This window comes from Stenella coeruleoalba, assembly GCF_951394435.1.
Source record: "Stenella coeruleoalba genome assembly, chromosome: 19".
Taxonomy (NCBI): domain Eukaryota; kingdom Metazoa; phylum Chordata; class Mammalia; order Artiodactyla; family Delphinidae; genus Stenella; species Stenella coeruleoalba.
Window position 1 is genome coordinate 7278802 of NC_137165.1, and position 21516 is coordinate 7300317.

At 46.3% G+C, this 21516-nt stretch overlaps 2 protein-coding genes across 5 annotated transcripts in view; one reads left to right on the top strand and one right to left on the bottom strand.

Annotated features, from left to right (window-relative positions):
* The window catches only part of LOC307177111 (uncharacterized protein), a 319987-nt gene that overhangs the window by 232674 nt on the left and 65797 nt on the right, over positions 1–21516 (bottom strand). The gene's annotated exons all lie outside the window — the stretch shown is intronic.
* Positions 1–21516, top strand: part of LOC307177384 (myosin-13-like) — a gene marked incomplete at both ends in the record, with an annotated part of 43088 nt that overhangs the window by 12035 nt on the left and 9537 nt on the right. The window contains 14 exon segments of the mRNA XM_079904490.1: positions 1948–2066; positions 2800–2949; positions 3068–3238; positions 5181–5490; positions 9094–9167; positions 9263–9341; positions 12867–12913; positions 12917–13138; positions 14983–15225; positions 17300–17476; positions 18296–18518; positions 18608–18726; positions 20411–20607; positions 20951–21134. Coding sequence (XP_079760616.1) covers positions 1948–2066; positions 2800–2949; positions 3068–3238; positions 5181–5490; positions 9094–9167; positions 9263–9341; positions 12867–12913; positions 12917–13138; positions 14983–15225; positions 17300–17476; positions 18296–18518; positions 18608–18726; positions 20411–20607; positions 20951–21134 — 2315 coding nt within the window.

Below are 21516 nucleotides of genomic sequence, written 5' to 3' on the forward strand. Positions count from 1 at the left end.
ATAAAAAGGAATGATAGCCATGAGTTAAAGGCCAGGAAAATATACACGACTTTATCACTGTCCATAAAGGCTCTCCTGATCCGCTTAGGTTTGTCCAGGATGGTCTCCCTTGTTATGAACTCAAAGTCAACTGATTAGTAACCTCATCCTGGGAGTGATATCTCATTACATTCACAGGTTCCACCCACACTCAAGTGAAGGGGATTATACAGGAAATGTACACCCACGGGTGCATTGTCCTCCCAATGGTGCACGGGAAGTAACAGGAGAAAAATTCAACGTGTTCAGAGCAGGGAGCCCTTCTGATTGATTGGGGTAGTCAGGGAAGGCTTCCTGGGGGAGGTGGGGTCATTGACTTGGACTTTGAAAGATGGGTAGGATCCTAAAAGGTGGGGGGGCAGGCAGTCTAAGCAGAAGAAATGATGAGCAAGGGGGCTAAGGAAGGGATGTGATGGGGACAGAGAAGCAGAGAGCGGTCCACTTTGGCTATAGAAGACGATATGTGTAGTGGATTTGTAAGAGATGGGAATTAAAAAGCGATTATTTTGGCCTCAGTTTGGAAAGGCCTTGAGTGCGAGGATAAATGGTTTAGAATGTATGTGATAGACACCAGAAGCCTCTGGCACTCCAAGCAGCAGCGGAGTATGTGTGACAGCCTGGAATCAATCCATCTGTAGTCATGCTCACCCAGAGTGTGGAATGTAGGGAAAAAATGCCTCAGGCTCCTCAGCGCAGGCGGACCATATGGATATGTATCACGGCAAGGTCCCACACCCTCTTCCAGCCCTGGTCCCACACCCTCTTCCAGCCCTGGCAGCCACGTGTGCAGTGTTGAGAAGCAGAAAGAGCCTGGCAAAGGGGAAAACGGTGGCTGTAACCGGGGCCTGAGCTCCTCTGATGATGCTACCCACCCAAGTCAGAGTTTGCTGAGTGCTTACTGTATACCAGGACTGCTTCACAGCCACCCAGTAACATAAGTACTGTCACTGTCCCCCAGTTGACAGATGGCAAGACTGAGGCATAAAGGAGCAAAGCCTAAATTTGAACCCAGGCTCTTTGCCACTTTACTATTCTACAGTCTTAGAAACTATAGAGATGCAAGCTATTTTTAAGGTGAAATGAACAGGACCTAGATGCCTCTCTCAACACTGCATGTCAGGGGTGAAAAAGAAGGATGGACCACCCCAAGCTTTCAAGTTTAAGTAACCAGAAGAATAATGGTAAATGGGCAAAGTAGGAAGAAGGGATGGTTTGAGCAAAGAGTAAAACTCACAACTGGTCTCTTACTAAGTCCTTCACAAACATTGCCCTGGATTTTTATTATCTTGGCTCCCGAACCAGCAATGAGGCGACGGTCCCAACCAAGGAGGAGCTGTCCTTGGGAAGCAGCATTTCTCTACCTTTTCTATGAGCTCAATGCAGGCAGCCCGGTCCATCCCAAAGTCAACTGAACTCCTAGTGAACTATATGAAATTGCCCATATTCAACTGAGCTTGACCATCTCCAAATACTTGCAGGTGGGGTGAAGGTTTCGTACTTCTCTCTCAGCTATTAGCAGGGCACTTTGCAGAAATTAGGAAGGGAAGGTGCTGAACTTATATTAACTGTCCAAATGGTACTTCCTTTACTCATATACCATGTTGCTGTATTATCAGACTCCAACAATACTACATAACAATATGTTTTTTAATGAAATTTAAATATCAGTAAGTCAAGATCAACCTATTTCTAAAGATTGTATCTAGAAGGCAAAGTGAAAGTTCTCGAAAACCCAGGACACTGGATTATGGGGTTGAAACTCCATTAGTCAAGTCCAGGCCTGGGGCGTGTAGGAAAACATAAAAACGTCCAAAAGGATTATAGAAAATACTTCTAGGAGGACCCAGGGCCTAATTGGCTGTTTTAGCAGCTGCTGTCTGTGTGACACCATTTCTCCTCCTCCTTCAGTGGCTGACAAAGCTGGGTACCTGATGGGTCTGAATTCTGCAGAAATGCTGAAAGGCCTGTGCTGTCCAAGGGTGAAGGTTGGGAACGAATATGTCACTAAAGGGCAAAATGTCCAGCAGGTAATGGAGATGCTCTGAATCCGAATGACTCACGTATTTTGCTATTTTAACCACCATCCTAAAGTTCTTTCGGTTGCAGGAATCAGAAACACATATGAAACTGGCCTCACCATGAAGGGGGAATTCATTCTCAGGCCTCAGGGGTAACTCAAGGAGTGCCTTGGGTGCCATGAGGGTCAGGAGCCAGGAAGTGAAGAGCCCTCCAGAGCCAGGCAGCCTCTCTGGCAAGACAGCTCCAGGCTGTCTTCTCTCTCCTGCTCTGTTGTGTTCTCACTAGGTGGAGAACACCTAGTGTTCTAGGAACCTCTCCTAGAGGTTCCTAGGAACCTCTCCTGCCCATGGCCACCCCAGAACTCCCAAGTTTACATCTCCGTGGTTCCAGCCTCACCCTGAGACTGAGACCAGCATCTTTTGATCCCAATTCCAAATTCTCAGGAGAGACACTCTGTTTAGCCCAACTTGGACCAAATGTCCACCTCTGGTTCAATTAGGTGTGGCCGGGGCTACAGTCACGTGTTATAACCAAGGTTGGGAGAAAACGATCTTTGTAAATGGGATAGACCTCATGGAACGGAGCAGATGTCTCAAGACAGATGTAATATTAGACTGAAATATATGAAATTGCCAATCTCCAGCTGCTCTTGACTTTCAAGACGTGAACTTTGTCTGTTTCAACTTAATACAATCATAAAAACATTCATTTGAGGGTTGAGTGGATGTTCGTTTTTTCAAGGTGACCAATTCGGTGGGCGCTCTGGCCAAAGCCGTCTATGAGAAGATGTTCCTGTGGGTGGTCACCTGCATCAACCAGCAGCTGGACACCAAGCAGCCCAGGCAGTACTTCACTGGGGTCTTGGACGTCACTGGCTTTGAGATCTTTGATGCGAGCTGTTTGCATCAATGACAAGCCTCAAATCACCCTTCCGCTTTGTGTCTGCTCTGCTGAGTCTCCACTGGATTTTCCAAACTCACTCCAACTCTTTGGTATTCGAAATACCCAGTTCAACAGCCTGGAGCAGCTGTGCATCAACGTCACCAATGAGAAGCTGCAGCAGTTCTTCAACCACCACATGTTCGTGCTGGAGCAGGAGGAGGACAAGAAGGAGGGCATGGAGTGGGAGTTCATCGACTACCGGATGGACCTGGCCGCCTGCATGGAGCTCCTCGAGAAGGTAAAGAAACGCTGCTCTCCAGGGACAGCTCCGCCTTGGTTGGACGACCACCTCTTTGCTCTCTTTTCTGCTAATGGATTGGCTCCCCTAAACCCACTCCCCCAGGCTCTGAGCCTTCAGATAGCTGAATTCCCTGTGCAGAAAGGGTAAATGTTTGGAAAGCACACAGAATCTGTTCAGACACTTAAAGAGGTGTGTGGGTGATTAAGATTCCAGGGCTCAGTTACCCCTGAGAATGTGCATGGAGCCCAGGGGTGACTGGGCATTTCATACATACCTGACTTGTCCAAAGACCCCAGGAGGAGGACCATGGAGCAGTGGGCTTCCTGGAGGAATGTTACTATGAAAAAAGCAAGGGCTTCCCTGGTGGCACAGTGGTTAAGAATCCACCTGCCAATGCAGGGGACACGGGTTCGAGCCCTGGTCCGGGAAGATCCCACATGCGGCGAAGCAACTAAGCCCGTGCGCCACAACTACCGAGCCTGCGCTCTAGAGCCCGCATGCCATAACTACAGAAGCCCGCGTGCCTAGAGGCCATGCCCCACAACAAGAGAAGCCCACGCACGGCCACAAAGAGTAGCCCCCGCTCGCCGCAACTAGAGAAAGCCCATGCGCAGCAACGAAGACCCAACGCAGCCAAAAAAAAAAAAAAAAAGCAGATGACATACATTTTTAAAAAGGAATTCCCATCACATTTTGAGCACTGGTCATGTTGGAAGCCTATCTTCCTAAGGTGGCTACTGAGAAACCCAGATTTTATTGCTTAAACTATTACTCATGTGATTTTATGTGTAAGTATCCAACTTTACATTTTTGGTAAATCTATTGCTAAAAGTGAGTAAGTTGGCGAAAACTCAGCTTTTTTCCTTCCTACGTAGGGAAAAACCCAGTTCTTTCCTACTGCGTGTTTCTTTCCTGTGAACTTCCTTTACCACTCACATAGACGCTTCGTTTTTGATACTTCTGGTCACCAAATGTGTGGAGGTTTTTCCTCACAACGACAAGCAATTCTCTGCAACACCAGCTGGGTGTCCTACAATTTAAGTCAATTCGGACACTATCTACCCAGAGATGCCAAGTGCAGGCAGTAGGTCCCTGGTGCCCTACAACCTCTGACCTACTGGGCTACAAATCGAACGTTCGCACAACCCCGTCCTCAGATTTAATTAATTTGCTAAAGAGGCTCACAGAATTCAGGAAAACACTTACTCACGTTTACCAGTTTATTAAAGGATATGATAAAGGATACAGATGAACAGCCAGATGAAGAGATACAGGGGGCAAGGGAGGGTCCCAAGTGCAGGAGCTTCCGTTCCCATCGGGCTGGCGTGTGTCACCCTATCGGTATGTGGATGTGTTCTCCAACCCGGAAGCTCTCAGAACCACCTACGATCGGGATTTTATGGAGGCTTCCCATGTAGGCACGATCGATCATTAACTCCATTTCCAGCCCCTCTCCCCTCTCTGGAGGATGCGGGGAGAGGACTGAAAATCCCAAGCTTCTAATCGTGGCTTGGTCTTGCTGGTGACCAGCCCCCATCCAGGAGCGCACCCAGAGTCACCTCAACAGAACAACAAATGCTCCTAGTACACTTATCACTAAGGAAAATTACAAAGGCTTTAGAAGCTCTGTGCCAGGAAACAGGGACAGAGACCAATATATATATTTTCTATTACCTCACAATGAGCTACATTTATATACATGCAATTTCATTCCATGCTCTTTTGTTCAACAAATACTAAATTAGCACCTACCATATGTCGAGCACTGTTCTGTCATCGCACCAAACAGACCAACAGCCTTGTTCTCACAGTACTTACATCCCAGCGTTCCTAGTAACAGAGTGACAGCACCAAAGAAGTTGTCCTTGACTCCTACAGATGACGGAGTCATTGGGATGTACTAGTAAATGCTGAGGATAGTCTGTTATCCTCCTTCCAGCCTATGGGCATCTTCTCCATCCTGGAAGAGGAGTGCATGTTCCCCAAGGCCACAGACACCTCCTTCAAGAACAAGCTGTATGACCAGGACTTGGGCAAGTCCAACAACTTCCAGAAGCCCAAGCCTGCCAAAGGCAAGGCTGAGGCCCACTTCTCCCTGATCCACTACGCAGGCACTGTGGACTACAACATTGCCGGGTGGCTGGACCAGAACAAGGAACCCCTGAACAAGACGCTGGTCGGCCTGTACCAGAAGTCTTCGCTGAAGCTGCTGTCCTTCCTTTTTTCCAACTATGCTGGTGCAGAAGCAGGTGAAATTTTTTTTTAATTCCCCCTGTGGAAACTCTGTGTAATTACTCATAACTCATGAAGAACCAGTAGCTGGACATGAGCTTCACGTTGAGCTTGATTTATTTGTCTGTCTCTGATCTCTGTTTTTCTTTCTCCTACTTCTATTCTTCCTCTTCCTTAAGAGATCAAGCTCTAACCATATGACCCAGCATTTCCACTCCTGGGTATATATCCAAAAAAAAACAAAAACACTAATTGGAAAAGATACAGGCACTCCAATATTCATAGCAGCATTATTTACAATTGCCAAGGTATGGAAGCAACCTAAGTGTCCATCACCAGATAAATGGATAAAGAAGATGTGAGATATATATATATATATATATATATATATATATATATATATATATATATATATATAATGGAATATTACTCAGCCATAGAAAAGAATGAAATTCTGCCATTTGCAGCAACATGGATGGACTTGGAGGGCATTATGCTAAGTGAAATAAGTCAGACAGAGAAAGATAAATACTGTATGATATCACTTACATGTGGAATCTAAAAAATACAACCAACTGGTGAATAAAACAAATAAGAAGCAGACTCACAGATACAGAGAACAAACTAGTGGTTACCAGTGGAGAGGGAAGAGGGAGGGGCAATACAAGGGCGGGAGGGAAAAAGGGTTATTATGGGATTATATGAAATCACGTTGTGAAACTTGTGAAAATTGTAAAGCACTGTAGAATTTAAAGAAATTTTCATTCAATAAAAATAAATTAATGTTTTTAAGTCGAAAAAAAAATTTTTTTAAAGAGATTAGGTTCTACGGAGGTGAACAGGGCCTCCCAGTGGACACAACAGCCAATACCACATTCTTTAATAGGTTTTTTTTTACTGAGATATAATTCATATAGCATAAAATTCACCCTTTAAAAAATTCAGTGGTGGGACTTCCCTGGTGGTGCAGTGGTTAAGAATCCGCCTGCCAATGCAGGGGACACGGGTTTGAGCCCTGGTCCGGGAAGATCCCACATGCCGTGGAGCAACTAAGCCCCTGCGCCACAGCTACTGAGCCTGCGCTCTAGAGCCCGTGCTCCGCAAGGAGAGAAGCCACCGCAATGAGAAGCCCACGCACCACCAATTGAAGAGGAGTCCCCGCTCACCACAGCTAGTGAAAGCCCATGCACAGCAACGAAAACCCAACACAGCCAAAAATAAAATAAATAAATAAATTTATCAAAAAAAAATTCAGCGGTTTTTGGTATATTTATGGGTTGTGCAACCATTACCAGTACGTAATTGCAGAACATTTTCATCACACCAGTAACCCTTTAGCAGTCACTTTCCACCTGCCTCCTTCCCAGCTTGTGGCAGTGGCCAAACTACTTTCTGTCTCTACGAATTTGCCCATGCTGGATGTTTCATGTAAGTGGAATCATACACTATATGGTCTTTTGTGTCTGGCTTCTTTCACTTACCTTAATGTTCTTCAGGTGTCCACGTTGCGGCAAGTGTCAGCAATTCATTTCTTTTTATAGGTGAATAATATTCCACTGCGTGGATCTTAACACAGTTTTGTCTATCCACTCATCAGTTGATGGACCTTTATGTTTTCTCTACTTTTGGGTACTATGAATAATGCTGCTATGAACATTTTATAGAAGTTTCTATGTGGATATTGTTAATGCTTTGGGGTACATACCTAGGAATGGAACTACTGAATCATATGGTAACTCTATGTTTAACTTTTGGAGGAACTTCCAGACCATTCTCCCAAATGGCTGCACAAGCCAGTATCACTTGTTAAGATTACCTATATATTTTTAAAGTAATTTCCAGAGTAAGGTTTAAAAATTATGGACTATTTTAAATGCATTAATTTAACAGATTAATGCTTTTAATTCATGCAATATAATCATTCATTAGATAATTTTTTACAATTAATGTCTAGTGTATTGGGCAGTATAATATAAAGATGGGCATAACTTTAAACTTGAATGATGAACACCATCGTCTTCAAATCTAATTAGGGCATCTCTATAACTGTATTGCATAACCTGACTTAGCAATGATGCCAGGACTCTAAACGTAAGTTCCTGTGTAGGCATGAACCTGGGGAAGTGGCTCTCCTGCCTCTCCTCCCCCCCCAAAAACATGGTCATGCTAGCCTCTGGGGACAAAAGGGTGGAGTGAGAGGAGGGTAGGGGAAATGAGACATGAAATTTCCCCAAGGGCTGAATCTTGATTACATATCAGAAGATAAATCTGAAATTGAGCCATTCAGAAAAAGTAGACCCAATATCACTGATGCCTCATTAAGTTGGGCTGTTCCTTTTAGACAAGAAAAAAATGGACTTGTAGAATATTCTGAGAAACTTCAGTTGTTATTACTTTCAGTTACTTCCTCATGAAGAGATAAACAGGGACTCAAGAATTTTTAAAAGGGACACTCATGAAAGAAACCACACTCACCAAGAGGAACATCTCAATCTTGCCAACTATTCAGTTGGATTTCATGTCTGATGTCTAAAGGAAAAGATTCTCCTTGGATACAGAGAGCCTAAATTATACTCCCAGTTAAATGCCACCCATATCCACCCCACTCCATTCCCACAGTGATAAAAATCAGTGTCCCCAAATCTGAGTAGTTTGAAGGAATTTTAAGAAGCAGAATACAGAAATGAACAAACCAAAAAACCCTCAGCTCTCCTACGTCAAAAGAAAACCAAACTCTCACTTCAGGGTTTGGAGGAAGTGGTTTAGAAAGGCCACCACTGACAAAACGGTACACTGTTAGTGGAGATGTAAATTTGTGAAGCCACTACAGAAAACAGTATGGAGATTCCTTTAAAAATTAAAAATAGAACTACCATATGATCCAGCAACTCCACTTCTGGGTATATACCCAAAGGAAATGAAATGACTATCCCAAAGAGATACCCCCATGTGCATTGCAGCATTATTTAGAATAGCCAAGACATGGAAATGATCTAAGTGTCCATTGATGGATAAATGGATAAAGAAAAGGTCATATATAATGGAATATTATTCAGCCACAGAAAAGAATGAAATCTTGCCATTGGCAACAATGGACCTTGAGGGCATTATGCTCTGTGAAATAAATCAGACACAGAAAGACAGATCCTGTATAATCTCATGTATATGTGGAATCTTAAAAAACCAAACTCATAGAAACAGAGATCAGATCTGTGGTTGCCAGAGGTGGCGGGTGAGAGGTGGGAGAACTGGGGGAAAGGGGTTAAAAGGTACAAACTTCCAGTTATGACATAAGTAAGTTCTGTGGTTGTAAAGTACAGCATGGTAACTGTAGTTAATTACACTGTGCTGTATATTTGAAAGTTGCTAAGAGAGTAGAGCTTAAAAGCTCTCATCATAAGAAAAAGAAACTGTAAGTGAAGGGATAGATGTTAAGTAGACTTAATGCTGTGATCATTCTGCAATATATACATATATCAAATCATTATGTTGTACACCTTAAACATACACAGTGTTATATGTCAGTTACATCTCAATAAAACTGGTGGGGCAGGTGGGTAGGAAAGGCCACCACTATGTCCTCAGGACTCACCAGACACACCCTCTGTGTCCGTCTCCAGGCGACGCCAGGGTGAGCAAGAAGGGCGGGAAGAAGAAGGGCTCCTCTTTCCAGACTGTGTCCACTGTGTTCAGGGTTTGTTTTTTGGCAACTTCCACATTCGGTTGTATTTCTGCCCAGTGCAATGGCGTTTGCTAAGGTAAATGTGCTTCTTCTGGTTTGTGTCCCAGGAAAATTTAAACAAATCGATGGCCAATTTAAGAAGCACCCGTCCTCACTTTGTGCGATGTCTGATTCCCAAGACTCCTGGTGAGTGAGAATCCCTCAGAGCAGGACTCCCTGAAATGTATGCAAAGTTCTGTGGGTATGGGTATGGGTGTACATGTGTCTGTGTGCACGTGCGTGTGTGTTTCCCTGGGGACAGGATCATGATAGTCTTTATCACTTCTCAGTCTATGAAATAGGGCTGCCTGATTTAGCAAATTAAAACCACGAGACACCCCATTAAATTCGAATTTCAGATGAGACAGTGAAACATTTCTTAGTATAAATATGACCCATGCAATATTTGGGATATACTTATACTAAAAAAAAAAAGTATTTACTGTTTCTCTGAAATTCAAATTCAACTGGGCAGCCTGGGCATATGTTATCTGGCATTCCTACTATGAAATTATATCCAAAATGTTATGTACATATATAGGTGCATTAAATCCATACCTTTCATAAGATTCTTAAAAACCTTTCCCCCCAAAGTGAAGAGCCACTACATTTGGCAAATAATCAGCTTAGGTGTTCCATAATAAAAACAGCATCAATAACAACTGTTTTCTGAGCCTAATGCAGTCCCATTATTATGTTAGCTCTACTGTTTACAGCAGTTCACTGCAAGAAAAACATAATCATCTCCATTTTATAAATGAGAAAACTGAGAGTCAGAGACCAGATATATAGACATAGGACACCATGTGGTACAGCAGACCTTTAACCGTCAACAATCCTGGATGCACAGATATGGCTGAGTTTCAGGGCCATTTGTCACAAAGGAAAGAACAAACCATCACACAGACTGTGGCTACGAGGCAGCTCTCTCACCAGCCAAGCTGTTGAATCCCAAAGGCTGGGCTTCTGGCATCAAGGTCCTGCTTCAGCAATGTTACAGGAGAGCAGAGGAATTAGATGATCAAAGAAAAGATCCCAGCTCCACCTACTACTGCCCAAGGGACCACAGCTGAGTCCTTCAGCTTTCTGGTCTATAAAAGGAGGATTAAAATGGCATTTTCTTTAGGCATTCGCTTAGTTATTAATTCATTTATTTATTGAGTGAGCGCTTATAAAGTGTTGACTCATTTTGTAAATATTTAACCCGCCTTAGAGGGCTGTTGAGGATTAAATAAGCCAGTACATGTAAAGCATTTGAAACAGGTCCCATCACAGGAACAAAACAATTGTAACTATGTATGTGGACGGACGGAGGTTAACCAGACTTATTTTGGTGATCATCTCACAATATATACAAATATCGAATCAATACGTTGTACAGCTGAAACTAGTAAAATGTTAACATGCCAATTACACCTCAATGTTTTTTAAATGCTGGTAGATAGCACTACAACAATAGTTGTAGGTGAATTTAAATAAACTCTGTCAGTTCATGATTAAAGAGGTAGACCAAAATATATAAGAGTGGGGGCTTCTCTGGTGGCTCAGTGGTTGAGAGTCCGCCTGCCGATGCAGGGGACACGTGCCCCAGTCCGGGAAGATCCCACATGCCGCGGAGCGGCTGGGCCCGTGAACCATGGCCACTGAGCCTGAGCGTCCAGAGCCTGTGCTCCGCAACAGGAGAGGCCACAACAGTGAGAGGCCCGCGTACCGCAAAAAAAAAAAAAAAAAAAGATTATGAAGAGGAGGTGACGCAGACCCTCACCTCCCCGCCCTCTTCCTTGGAGCTGACTGTGGCTTCCTGCTCTCGTCCGGGGATATTAATTTACTCGGTCACCCCTTTAACCCACATTTACTGAGCTGCAGTTCTGTGCTGGGGCCTCTGCTTGGCACTGCGGATGCAGAAATGAGCCCTGGCCTCCAGGAACCCGTAGAGGAGCAGAAAGCAGACACGTGCGTGGCTAGCTTTAACGCCTATGACAAGCGCAATGTCAGTTATATTCGGGGTGGGGGGGACTCGTTGGGGTTGGCGTGAAGGGGTCAGCAAGTAAGAATTTTCTGAAGGAGGCTTTGCATGGCCTGAGAAAAGGTGGCCTGGGGGGAAGGAGACCGACAAGCAGGTCACATGCCTGGGGCGAGGCGTGGAGGTCCCCACATGCCACATTAAAGAGCCCAGGTTAAATCTTCTAGTTGATGAGGAGCCATGGAGGAGACGAGTGAGAGGATCAGGTTTATAGCTCAGAGCAGTCACTCTGGGGGACTTCCCTGGTGGTCCAGTGGTTAAGACTCCACGCTTCCACGGCAGGGACCATGGGTTCAATCCCTGGTCGGGGAACTAAGATCCCGTGTGCTGCACGGCACGGCCAAACACACACACACACACACACACACACACACTGAGAGGTTGCTCTGGCAGCTACAAGAAGAGCAGGCCTGAGAGCACAAGAGGGGCCAAGACCAGGCTGTAACAGAAGTCCAAATAAAAGATGACAAGGACCTGAATTAGGAAACAGATCATGGGGGAGAGGAGGGGAGGCACTGAAGAAAGGTTGAAGGGCCTTAGGCCTTCAGGAATTCCACAGGAGGAACAGCAGCTCTGATGGCTGGTCCTGTGTGGGAATGTCAGGGAGAGGGGAATTTGATGGAAGCACCTTGTCCCGATTCCCCGACATCCCATACAGCTCTACCGTTGTCATCGCCATAACACGCCACCATTACATATTAGTCAAGAATACCTCCCGGGCATCTGTCCCGGCGAAGGGAAAGGAAGCCAGCATGGAAACGAAAAAAATCTCAGAGAAGGGACCAGTTTAATGGAAAGAAAAGCAAGTTTTTAGGTTCACGTGAGTTCGATACGAAGCTGTGGAGGATGAAGATTAGGAAACAGTGTCTGTGTCACTGGGACGTAGGCTACAGTCTAAGTTCGGAAAAAAGATCAGTCCTAGAAAGGCAAGAGTCTGGGAGGTGACCAGTGGGCTGGAGACAGGTCCTAGGTGGACACCAACACTTCAGCAGGAAGCAGGAGCCCATATGGCTAAACACAGCGAAACAGGAAAACTGTCTTATCAGGGAATCAAGGGCAAAAGGATTGGGATTGACATATACACACTACTGTATATTATAAAATAGATAACTAATAAGAACCTACTATATAGCATGGGGAACTCTACTCAGTACTCTGTCATGACCTATATGGGAAAAGAATCTAAAAAAGAGTGGATATATGTATATGCATAACTGATTCACTTTGCTATACAGCAGAAACTAACACAACATTGTAAATCAACTATATTCCAATAAAAATTCATAAAAAAAAAGGTGAGAGTTAACAACTCAAATGTGGGAGAAAGACCCAATAAAACGGGAATGAAAGCAGCTCATCACATGGTAATTGGAGGCCACTGACAACCTTACGCTGAGCATTTTCAGTAGGGTAGTGGGGGTGGAGGCCAGGTGGATGGGAGACCCTCAGTGGCCCTGGACCCTCGCTCACCTCCCAGATTTGCATGTGCTGTTTCCTCCGCTTTTCATTTGCAGAAGGGACTCTGGAGTCCCTAGGATCTGCACAGCTTGGCTGTCCCTCCTTCCCACCTGGATGGGAAAGGTGAAGGTCATGGGGCCTGGGGGGCAGGTGAGCGGAGACTGGGCCTTGCTATGGCCCATTAACCCCAGTCCTAACGATGCACAGGGACTCCATCTTCTGCATCCAGCACAACATCTGATGTTTTATGAACGTCAAGCACTGGCCCTGGATGAACCTGTTCTTCAAGATCAAGCCCCTGATGAAGAGTGCAGAGGCCGAGAAGGAGACGGCCACCATGAAGGAAGAATCTGAGAGAGCCAACGAAGAACTGGCCACAGCTGAGGCTCATCGGAAGGAACTGGAGGAGAAAATGGTGTCCCTGCGGCAGGAAAATAATGACCTCCAGCTGCACGTCCAGTCTGTGAGTATCTCGTATCTCCCTGAGACCAGGAGGCCCCACCAGTGTCTATTCAAGAGACAGTAGTGCCACTCAGTGGGCCTACAGAGTATTGCATGACTACCCTGCCAGGGAAGGAGGCCAGCCCTCAGATCACCCTGGAAAACACATCTGCAAAGTGAATTTCTGCTCGCTCTGATTTCTCCCTGTCTTCCATAGCGGAGCAAGATGTATTTTGCTGTGGGCATGAGGGGGATGTGTCTGTCATCAGAATAAAAAGCTGTCAGGAATGCACCAGGTCTTTTTAAAAACTGTAAATAAAAAGACATCACTGCAAGTTCCCTGGTTGCCTAGTGGTTAGGATTCCGGGCTTGCACTGCCGTGGCCTGGGTTCAATCACTGGTCAGGGAACTGCGATCCTGCGAGCCGCACAGCGTGGCAATAAATAAATAAATATTTAAAATTAAATCATTCAATTCAATGTAGAAAGAGTAACTTTCTATATGTGATTTTCAAGAAAATAATTATACTCTAAAAATGCTTTATATATACGTAATTCATAAATTACTGTTCATTTCCTTTACAACAAATATAAAATAAAATTAAAATGCTTTAAAGATATGCATTTTTTATCAAAGAAATAGGGAAAATGAAACCATACAATGAGTAGGTAACACTCTGGCAGCATAATGGTCTCTTTTCACAGAGTTAAGACATTTATCGTTTGCCCTTTTTAATAAACCCCCAACATTTTACTGCTCCCCTTTTCACTTTCCCAGTCAGTACGTGCAGCTGTTAGGAACCCTTTCCCAAGCACTGAGGGCAGAACAAGTTTTGGAATCAGATCTCTTGGTTTACATCCCAGATCCCCCACTTGGGAGCTGTGTGACCTTCGGCAGGTGACATCCTTTTTGTGCCTCAGTTTTCTGTAAAATGGGCACAGCAAGAGTAGCCACCTCGCAGGGTTGTTGGGAAGATCAGGTGAGTTTGTGCTTGTACAACGCCAGCACACAGCACACGTTCAACAAACACAGAGGCTATTCCCGCCAGACTCTTTTCATCCTTTACCTCGAAACGTGTGTCCAGTTCTTACAGTACTCTGGTAGGAGAAGACACAGTCCCATTACGTTTAAGAGCATAATTAGCTAACCCTGGCCACTCCAAGAGATTCAATACAGAGTCTTCTGGGACACGTATGTATTAAGTGATGACAAAATCACTTATTTTTGTCTATTTGGAGTTTTCAGTTCCGTGGCTTGAGGAGGCAGGGCTGAGGAGACACAGGGTGCACTTTTCTGTGGAGACTCTAAAAAGGTAGTCATGGTTGGGAACTAGTAGTTAGCTTGTGAAAGCACAGAGGAGATGAGTTGTTTTTCAACTCCTGGTAGAAGGAAGAGTAAAATGGCTGGGGGTCCAAACGTGGCAAATTTGCAGAGGCTTCCTGAATGCCACGAACGCCTTTGCTTGAGATTAGCTTAGGTGATTTTCTATTCAGTAGATGACATCCTTAGTGGTTAATAAAAAAAGGACTTGGATGATATATATGTGCGAGTGTGTGCGTGGCCATGACTCTCTCCTTGACTTGGGTCCGGATAATGGCCTTTTGGAGGGCAAAGCCCTTCCCTTCTGGGGTTGGTCAAGAGGCTGATCCCAAAATAACAATCTGTAAACAACAAGACGCTACTGTAGAGCACAGGCAACTCTATTCAATATCTGGTAATAAACCATAATGAAAAAGAATGTGAAAAAGAATATACATGTATAACTGAATCACTTTGCCGTAGAGCAGACACTCACATGACACCGTAAATCAACTATACTCCAATAAATTCAATTTTTTAAAAGACATCACGATCTGGTTCTTTCAGGAAACAGAAAGCCTGATGGATGCCGAGGAACGGTGCGAGGGGCTCATCAAAAGGAAGATTCAGCTGGAGGCCAAAGTGAAGGAGCTACACGAGAGGCTGGAAGAGGAGGGGGGGATGAATTCTGAACTGGTTGCCAAGAAGAGGAACCTGGAAGATAAATGCTCCTCCCTCAAAAGAGACACTGACGACCTGGCTCTGACCCTTACCGAGGTGGAGAAGGAGAAGCACGCCACGGAGAACAAGGTGAGCACGCCCAGCCCCCGCCAGGAGGAGAGAGGCGGGGAAGGAGCCCGTTCACCCAACATTTTCCAGAAGTGAGGGGGGGCCAGTGGACGGGCAGTTACATCCCAGCGAGTCCGCCTCTGCCCTGTTCTAGACCCCATGGGCTCTTCCCCCGCTCCGGCTGCCTGCCTGGTTGCACCACAAACTTCTAGCCCTAACCCTTCCTCCACATGCCAAGAGATGCTTCAGGAGAAGCATGTGGCACAGGGGGAGCCGACAAATGTGCCTACAGGGCCAGGCAGATGATGAGGGAAGCACGTGATGAAGAAGGCAGAAAGTGGACCACACCAGGGATTGGCAGGGAAGTTAGAGGCACAGGGACCCTCGTGCATGCACGAGGTTAGAGGCACAGGGACCCTCGTGCATTACTGGTAGAGTGTAGACTGATGCGGCCTTCGGGAACGCCATCTGGAAATTCTTAGTCGAATGAAGAATCCACACATCCGGACTTCCCTGGTGGCGCAGTGGTTACGAATCCACCTGCCGATGCAGGGGACACGGGTTTGAGCCCTGGTCTGGGAAGCTCCCACAGGCCGTGGAGCAACTAAGCCCGTGCGCCACAACTACTGAGCCTGCGCTCTACAGCCCGCGAGCCACAACTACTGCAGCCCGCGTGCCACAACTACTGTGCCCCTGCGCCTAGAGTCCGTGCTCTGCAACAAAGAGAAGCCACCGCAATGAGAAGCCCGTGCACTGCAACGAAGAGTAGCCCCTGCTCGCCACAACTAGAGAAAGCCCGTGCACAGCAACGAAGACCCGACGCAGCCAAAAATAAATTAATTAATTAATTAAAAAAAAAAGAATCCTTCAACCCAGTGATTCTGCTCCTGGGTATGCAGACAAGGGAATTCTTCTGCCAGGTCCACGAGGGGACATGTATGAGGATGTTCATGGCAGTGTGGCTTGTGGTGGGGGGTGCTGGAGGCAAGATCGGGGTCCACCCTGGAGGGATGGAGAGGTACGGGGCAGAGGACGCACGGCAGGGTATACTACACAGCCATCAGGGCAACAAGATGGATGTAAAAGAGGACAAAGGAAGAAAGAGAAACATACAGCATGGTACCATTTATGTAGACTAAAATCACACGCACACAAAATCACAAACACTTTACAAAAGTAGATGAAAAACACAATCCGTGATTCACACCATAATGGTTGCCAGTGAGACAGAGGCAAGGATGAGGCTGGCCAGGTGTGAGATGACCTGCGTCAGTGTGGGACAGACAACCGGGTGTTGATAGGGAGGTGATAGGGAGGGGTGGGGACTGTGGCGAACTGGAGAGCACTTGCTCTGCCCCCAGGTGGCAGCCAGGGTCCCGCGCCAGCCAGCTGGTGCCCGGTAGCCATGTGAGTCCAGCACTGCCAGAGCTTCCAATTTTCCTTGAGAAACCAGACATCCCAGATTTTATGTGAAATCTCATGTTTTTTCAACTTTTATTCAAAAGTTGTAAACTATTATGTGGCCAGATTCGGCCCATAGGTCAGGAATTACCAACCTCTGAGCTGGCAGAGCGTCATACATGGAGAAAAGTTCAATTTAACGCCTTAAAATCTCTGCGGTTGGTGCCGCTGTCCTGCTTCCTGACACACAGGACTCCGGTTCCGGCTTTTCCTGCATAGCACCTCATGCCTGTCCTTCTTCCCCTTCCTGCCTCATTCTAAACCCCGGGTCAGCTAATAAACAAATCCCCATGGATGTATTGCGATGAATATAGACTGTTGTGTTCCTTCCAGAGGCGGCATATTTGCATTTTTCAGTGTCCTTCCTTGTACCATATAACACCCTCTTTAAAGGAATCAGCCTTTAGGGGAGGGTTTGAGGCTCTGTGATAGGCCAGTGAGGACTGAAAAAACCCAGAGGCTGCCAATTTCAGGATGATGCAGCCAACACTGTGAGCACCTGCTGCGGAGGCAAAGAAGCAGTAGCCAAAAAACAAAAAAGTCACAGAAAAGGGAAAAAAAAGAATCAACAGCCTTTGCCAGAAGCTTCTGGTTTAATTGTCTGAACTTTCAATTGGTGTTGATACTCTCTTAGGTAAAGAATCTTTCAGAAGAAATGACAGCGCTTGAAGAAAACATTTCCAAACTGACCAAAGAGAAGAAATCTCTGCAGGAAGCCCATCAGCAAACATTGGAGGATCTTCAGGTTGAAGAAGACAAAGCCAGTGGTCTCACCAAAATAAAAGTCAGGCTGGAGCAGCAAGCAGACGACGTGAGGATATTTTATTACTACGCCCTAACATTGATTACTTGTGGAAGCGCAGGCAGGATGGGTCTACACAGGACGCAAGGGTTGAGAGTTCCGACTCTAGAGCCAGAATCCCTGAGTTCAGATCTCAGCCCATTCCAAATGAATCTGGAATGCTGAGTGAACCACTTAACTCATGAAGCCTCAGTCCCCACCTTGTGAAATGGAGATACAATTAGCTCTACCTCGGAGGGTTTGCATGGAAAGCTCTACCTCGGAGGGTATGCGTGGAAAGCTCAGCACGTAGAGGGTGTTCAGTAAAATGTCAGCTGCTAGTGTCATCATCATCACTAGTATCCACTTGAATGTAGGTCTTTGGGTTCCGAAAGCTCCAATCCTGTTCTAATTTTGTTAAAAGTGAGTTCCAGGGCTTTCCTGGTGGCGCAGTGGTTGAGAGTCCGCCTGCCGATGCAGGGGATGCGGGTTCGTGCCCCAGTCCGGGAAGATCCCACGTGCCGCGGAGCGGCTGGGCCCGTGAGCCATGGTCGCTGAGCCTGCGCGTCCGGAGCCTGTGCTCCGCAACGGGAGAGGCCACAACAGTGAGAGGCCCGGGTACCGCAAAAAAAAAAAAAAAAAAAAGACTATACTGTAAGAAGATCCCATGGTTCCTTTGAGTGTCATCTTCTCAAAAGTTTGTTTACAAACCAGTAAATACTTATCTATTAAAAGCTGATGGTCTAAGATATTGGTGATTAAGCAGCAATGACACATAAAAATAAAGAAAACCTGAAATGACCAATTTTTTAAACTGACCTTTATGTGTTCTGTATTTTTATTCTTATTTTACCTAATGAGAAGCTAAACTGTCAAACGGTTCACTACTGGGCACCAGGGACCCATGTTTCCCATTCATGTTGGCTTTTTCTTTTCTTTTTAAAGAGTAACGTGGAAAGAACGTGCCAGACTGTGGAAGACCAATTTAATGAAGTCAAGGCCAAGGATGACCAACAGACACAGTTAATCCATGATCTGAACGTGCAGAAGGCGAGGCTGCAGACCCAAAATGGTGAGGACGGGCAGGGCCCGGTGGTGGGACCACTGGGCCGTGGGAGAGGGTGGGCCAGACTCTGACGTGGGGCCACATCTGTTTGCCAGGGGAGCTGAGCCACCAAGTGGAAGAGAAGAAGGCTCTGATTTCACAGCTAACCGAAAGCAAGCAGGCCCTCACCCAGCAGCTGGAGGAGCTTAAGAGGCAGCTAGAAAAAGAAACCACGGTAAGGGTGGTTGCCTCTGTTCAGGAAGGCAGAGTCAGGTGGAACCTGAGAAGTCACCAGGCCGGCTGGGGGCACTGCTGCATCATGAAGCGTGATGTTCCTCTTCCTTGTAGTAGAAGGAACCTGTTCTTGGAGGTTACAGGACCTTGGCATTGGATCTCCTTCTTCAGAGCTAGAAAACTCTACCAGGGTGCTCCATCCTCAGAGCTCCTCTGTGCCCCACTGGAGGGGCTGATAAACGCCCCTCCCCAGCCAGGGGCATCCCCTCCCCATCACTGTACTAGCTTGGGCATCTCTGCCTCTGTGCATTCTTTCACTCTGCCCAGCAATTCATCCCAGCCCCTTGAAAGGCCCTCCTCTTTCTCCTTCATCACTCTTTGTGTATCACCAGCTACAACACCCACATTTAAGCCCCCCTCCTCCAAGAGACCACATTTGGAACACCCTTGGGACATCTGCATAAACATGGACACCATTATCACCTTCTTGACGTCAATATCAAGCTATTTACGTTTATAATTCATGTCTCCCCACTAATCTGTAAACTTCTAAAGGGCAAGAATTATTTTGCCCCGCTGTAACAGTAAACAGTAAGTACAGAACAGTGCACACAGTAGGTGCTTAGTAAATGCTGTCGATGGGTGTTCGAGCACTAGAATAGGAATCTAGAAGTCCGCAAACCTGCATGAGTGTAATTCTGAGGTTACCATGTGCCAGCTGAAACTTACAGGGCAGTCTCTTGGAACTCCACCAAGCTCCATCTGCCCCTTCCAAAAAGGAAGTGCTATATTAGTCTCCCATCTTCCTATTATAGGGTAGGGGTATTTGGTGGACTGGGTGGAGGCAGGGGGAGTGGAGAGAACCAGAACCTGAGAAGGTCCATTACAGGAGCAAGGCTGTCCTCTGGCCAGGATACAGCTAAGCTTTCCTTCCTGGGCAAAGTTTTGTTGTTTATTTGTGTCTTTAAAAGGATAAAAATATATGAGTTATTGCACCGGGTTGACCAGAAAGTGTTTTGTGACCATTATAATGAGAGCTACATTGTCTTCCCGACCAGGTGGGAGTGAGTGATGGAGGCCTCTGGGCACGTCCCCCTCCTGTTTGGGAAGAGGTGGCAGAGCTGTGGAAACGGCATAGCTCATGTCAGAGTTCCCGGGTGGGGACACAGCCCACTGGTGACACCAAAAGATGTTTTTGGGGTTTTCATGGTCACAGTACTCCATAACACTGCATTAAGTAGTGAGAAAATTATTCTCTTTCCAATTCTACTTCAATTCTTCTGATTAAATAAGGAAAGGGTCTCACTTTGGATACCATCTCTCTAACACCGATGTATCTTCCTCACTAAGACGCAGAGAGTAGGCCTCAGACACAGAGGCACAGCAGCAAAGTACTTCATTAGAAGGTGAAAACACCACCTTACCTCCATTGCATTTATTATAGTTATCTTCTGTTTATGGCAAATGTTAATGGTTTTCCATTTAAATAAATATATTTAAATATAATAAAGGAGTCAACTTTTTAAAAAATGAAGTAAATAAAACAGGAGATATACTGCTACAGCAAAGTTTGTGAAGGCAGCAAGGGAGTGATACAAGTTGGGAAACACTGGTTGAAACAAAAATACCTTAACTTGGAAAATGGCCACACGTTTTTGCAATCTGTCACCACTGTGATTCCGCAGGCCAAGAGCGCCCTGGCCCACGCCCTGCAGTCCTCCCGCCACGACTGTGACCTGCTGCGGGAACAGTATGAGGAGGAGCAGGAAGCCAAGGCCGAGATGCAGAGGGCGCTGTCCAAGGCCAACAGCGAGGTGGCCCAGTGGAGGACCAAACACGAGACGGACGCCATCCAGCGCACGGAGCAGCTGGAGGAGGCCAAGTAGGGGCTCCCAGGTTACGGTAGGAGAGTCGACCCTAAGACACAAGGGAAGGGACAGAGGACAGACCTTCTCTTCCTCCCCAGGCCTTTGAGTTTTCTTAAACACGCAGACCTGGTCTCCCTGCCCCTCTCCACCAGTCCATTCTGCCTGGTCCCCTCGGCGCCTCCTAGGTGACTGCTTTGCCCATTTGGGGACTCTTCAGGTGATACGTACTGTCCAATCGTCAAACTCTAGGTCTTCTCAAATTCCAGTCCTTTATAGATGGCTCGATTCCCTTCCGATCTGATAATTACTTCTGAAATGGTCCACCTTTGTCAACAACAACAAACCTGGTTCTCTCAGGAAAAAACTGGCCCAGAGGCTCCAGGAAGCAGAGGAAAACACAGAGGCTGTGAGCTCCGAGTGTGCTTCCTTGGAGAAAACCAAGCAGAGGCTCCAGGGAGACGTGGACGACCTGATGCTGGATTTGGAGCAGGCCAACACCGCCTGCGCCTGCCTGGACAAGAAGCGGAGGAACTTCGATGAGGCCCTTCCCCACCGCTTGACGGCAGCCACAATGCAAGAGATGTGTGAGATGCACACCTTCAGGGAGGCCCTCGAGCATCAACTCCCAGTGTGGAGGGTTTGGGGCTTTGCGCTGTCTCTTTACTTTTGCGGCAGTCCCTCCAAAATGAATTTTATTTTTCGTTAAAGTTAATTCAACTTACTTTGAGATCAACGTATCTTTCAAGAATACAGCAGATCTCTGTAGTGATATCAGAGTTTGGAACCCCTGAGTTTGGGGCTCACCCTGTTTCTTTGGTCCCTAAGGATAGAAGGGTCCAACCTTGTCATTGCTGACGGCCCTTGTTGACATGACTCATCCAAGTCCCTGGCCCTTTCGGCTTCTCACGTGTCCCTCTGTCACC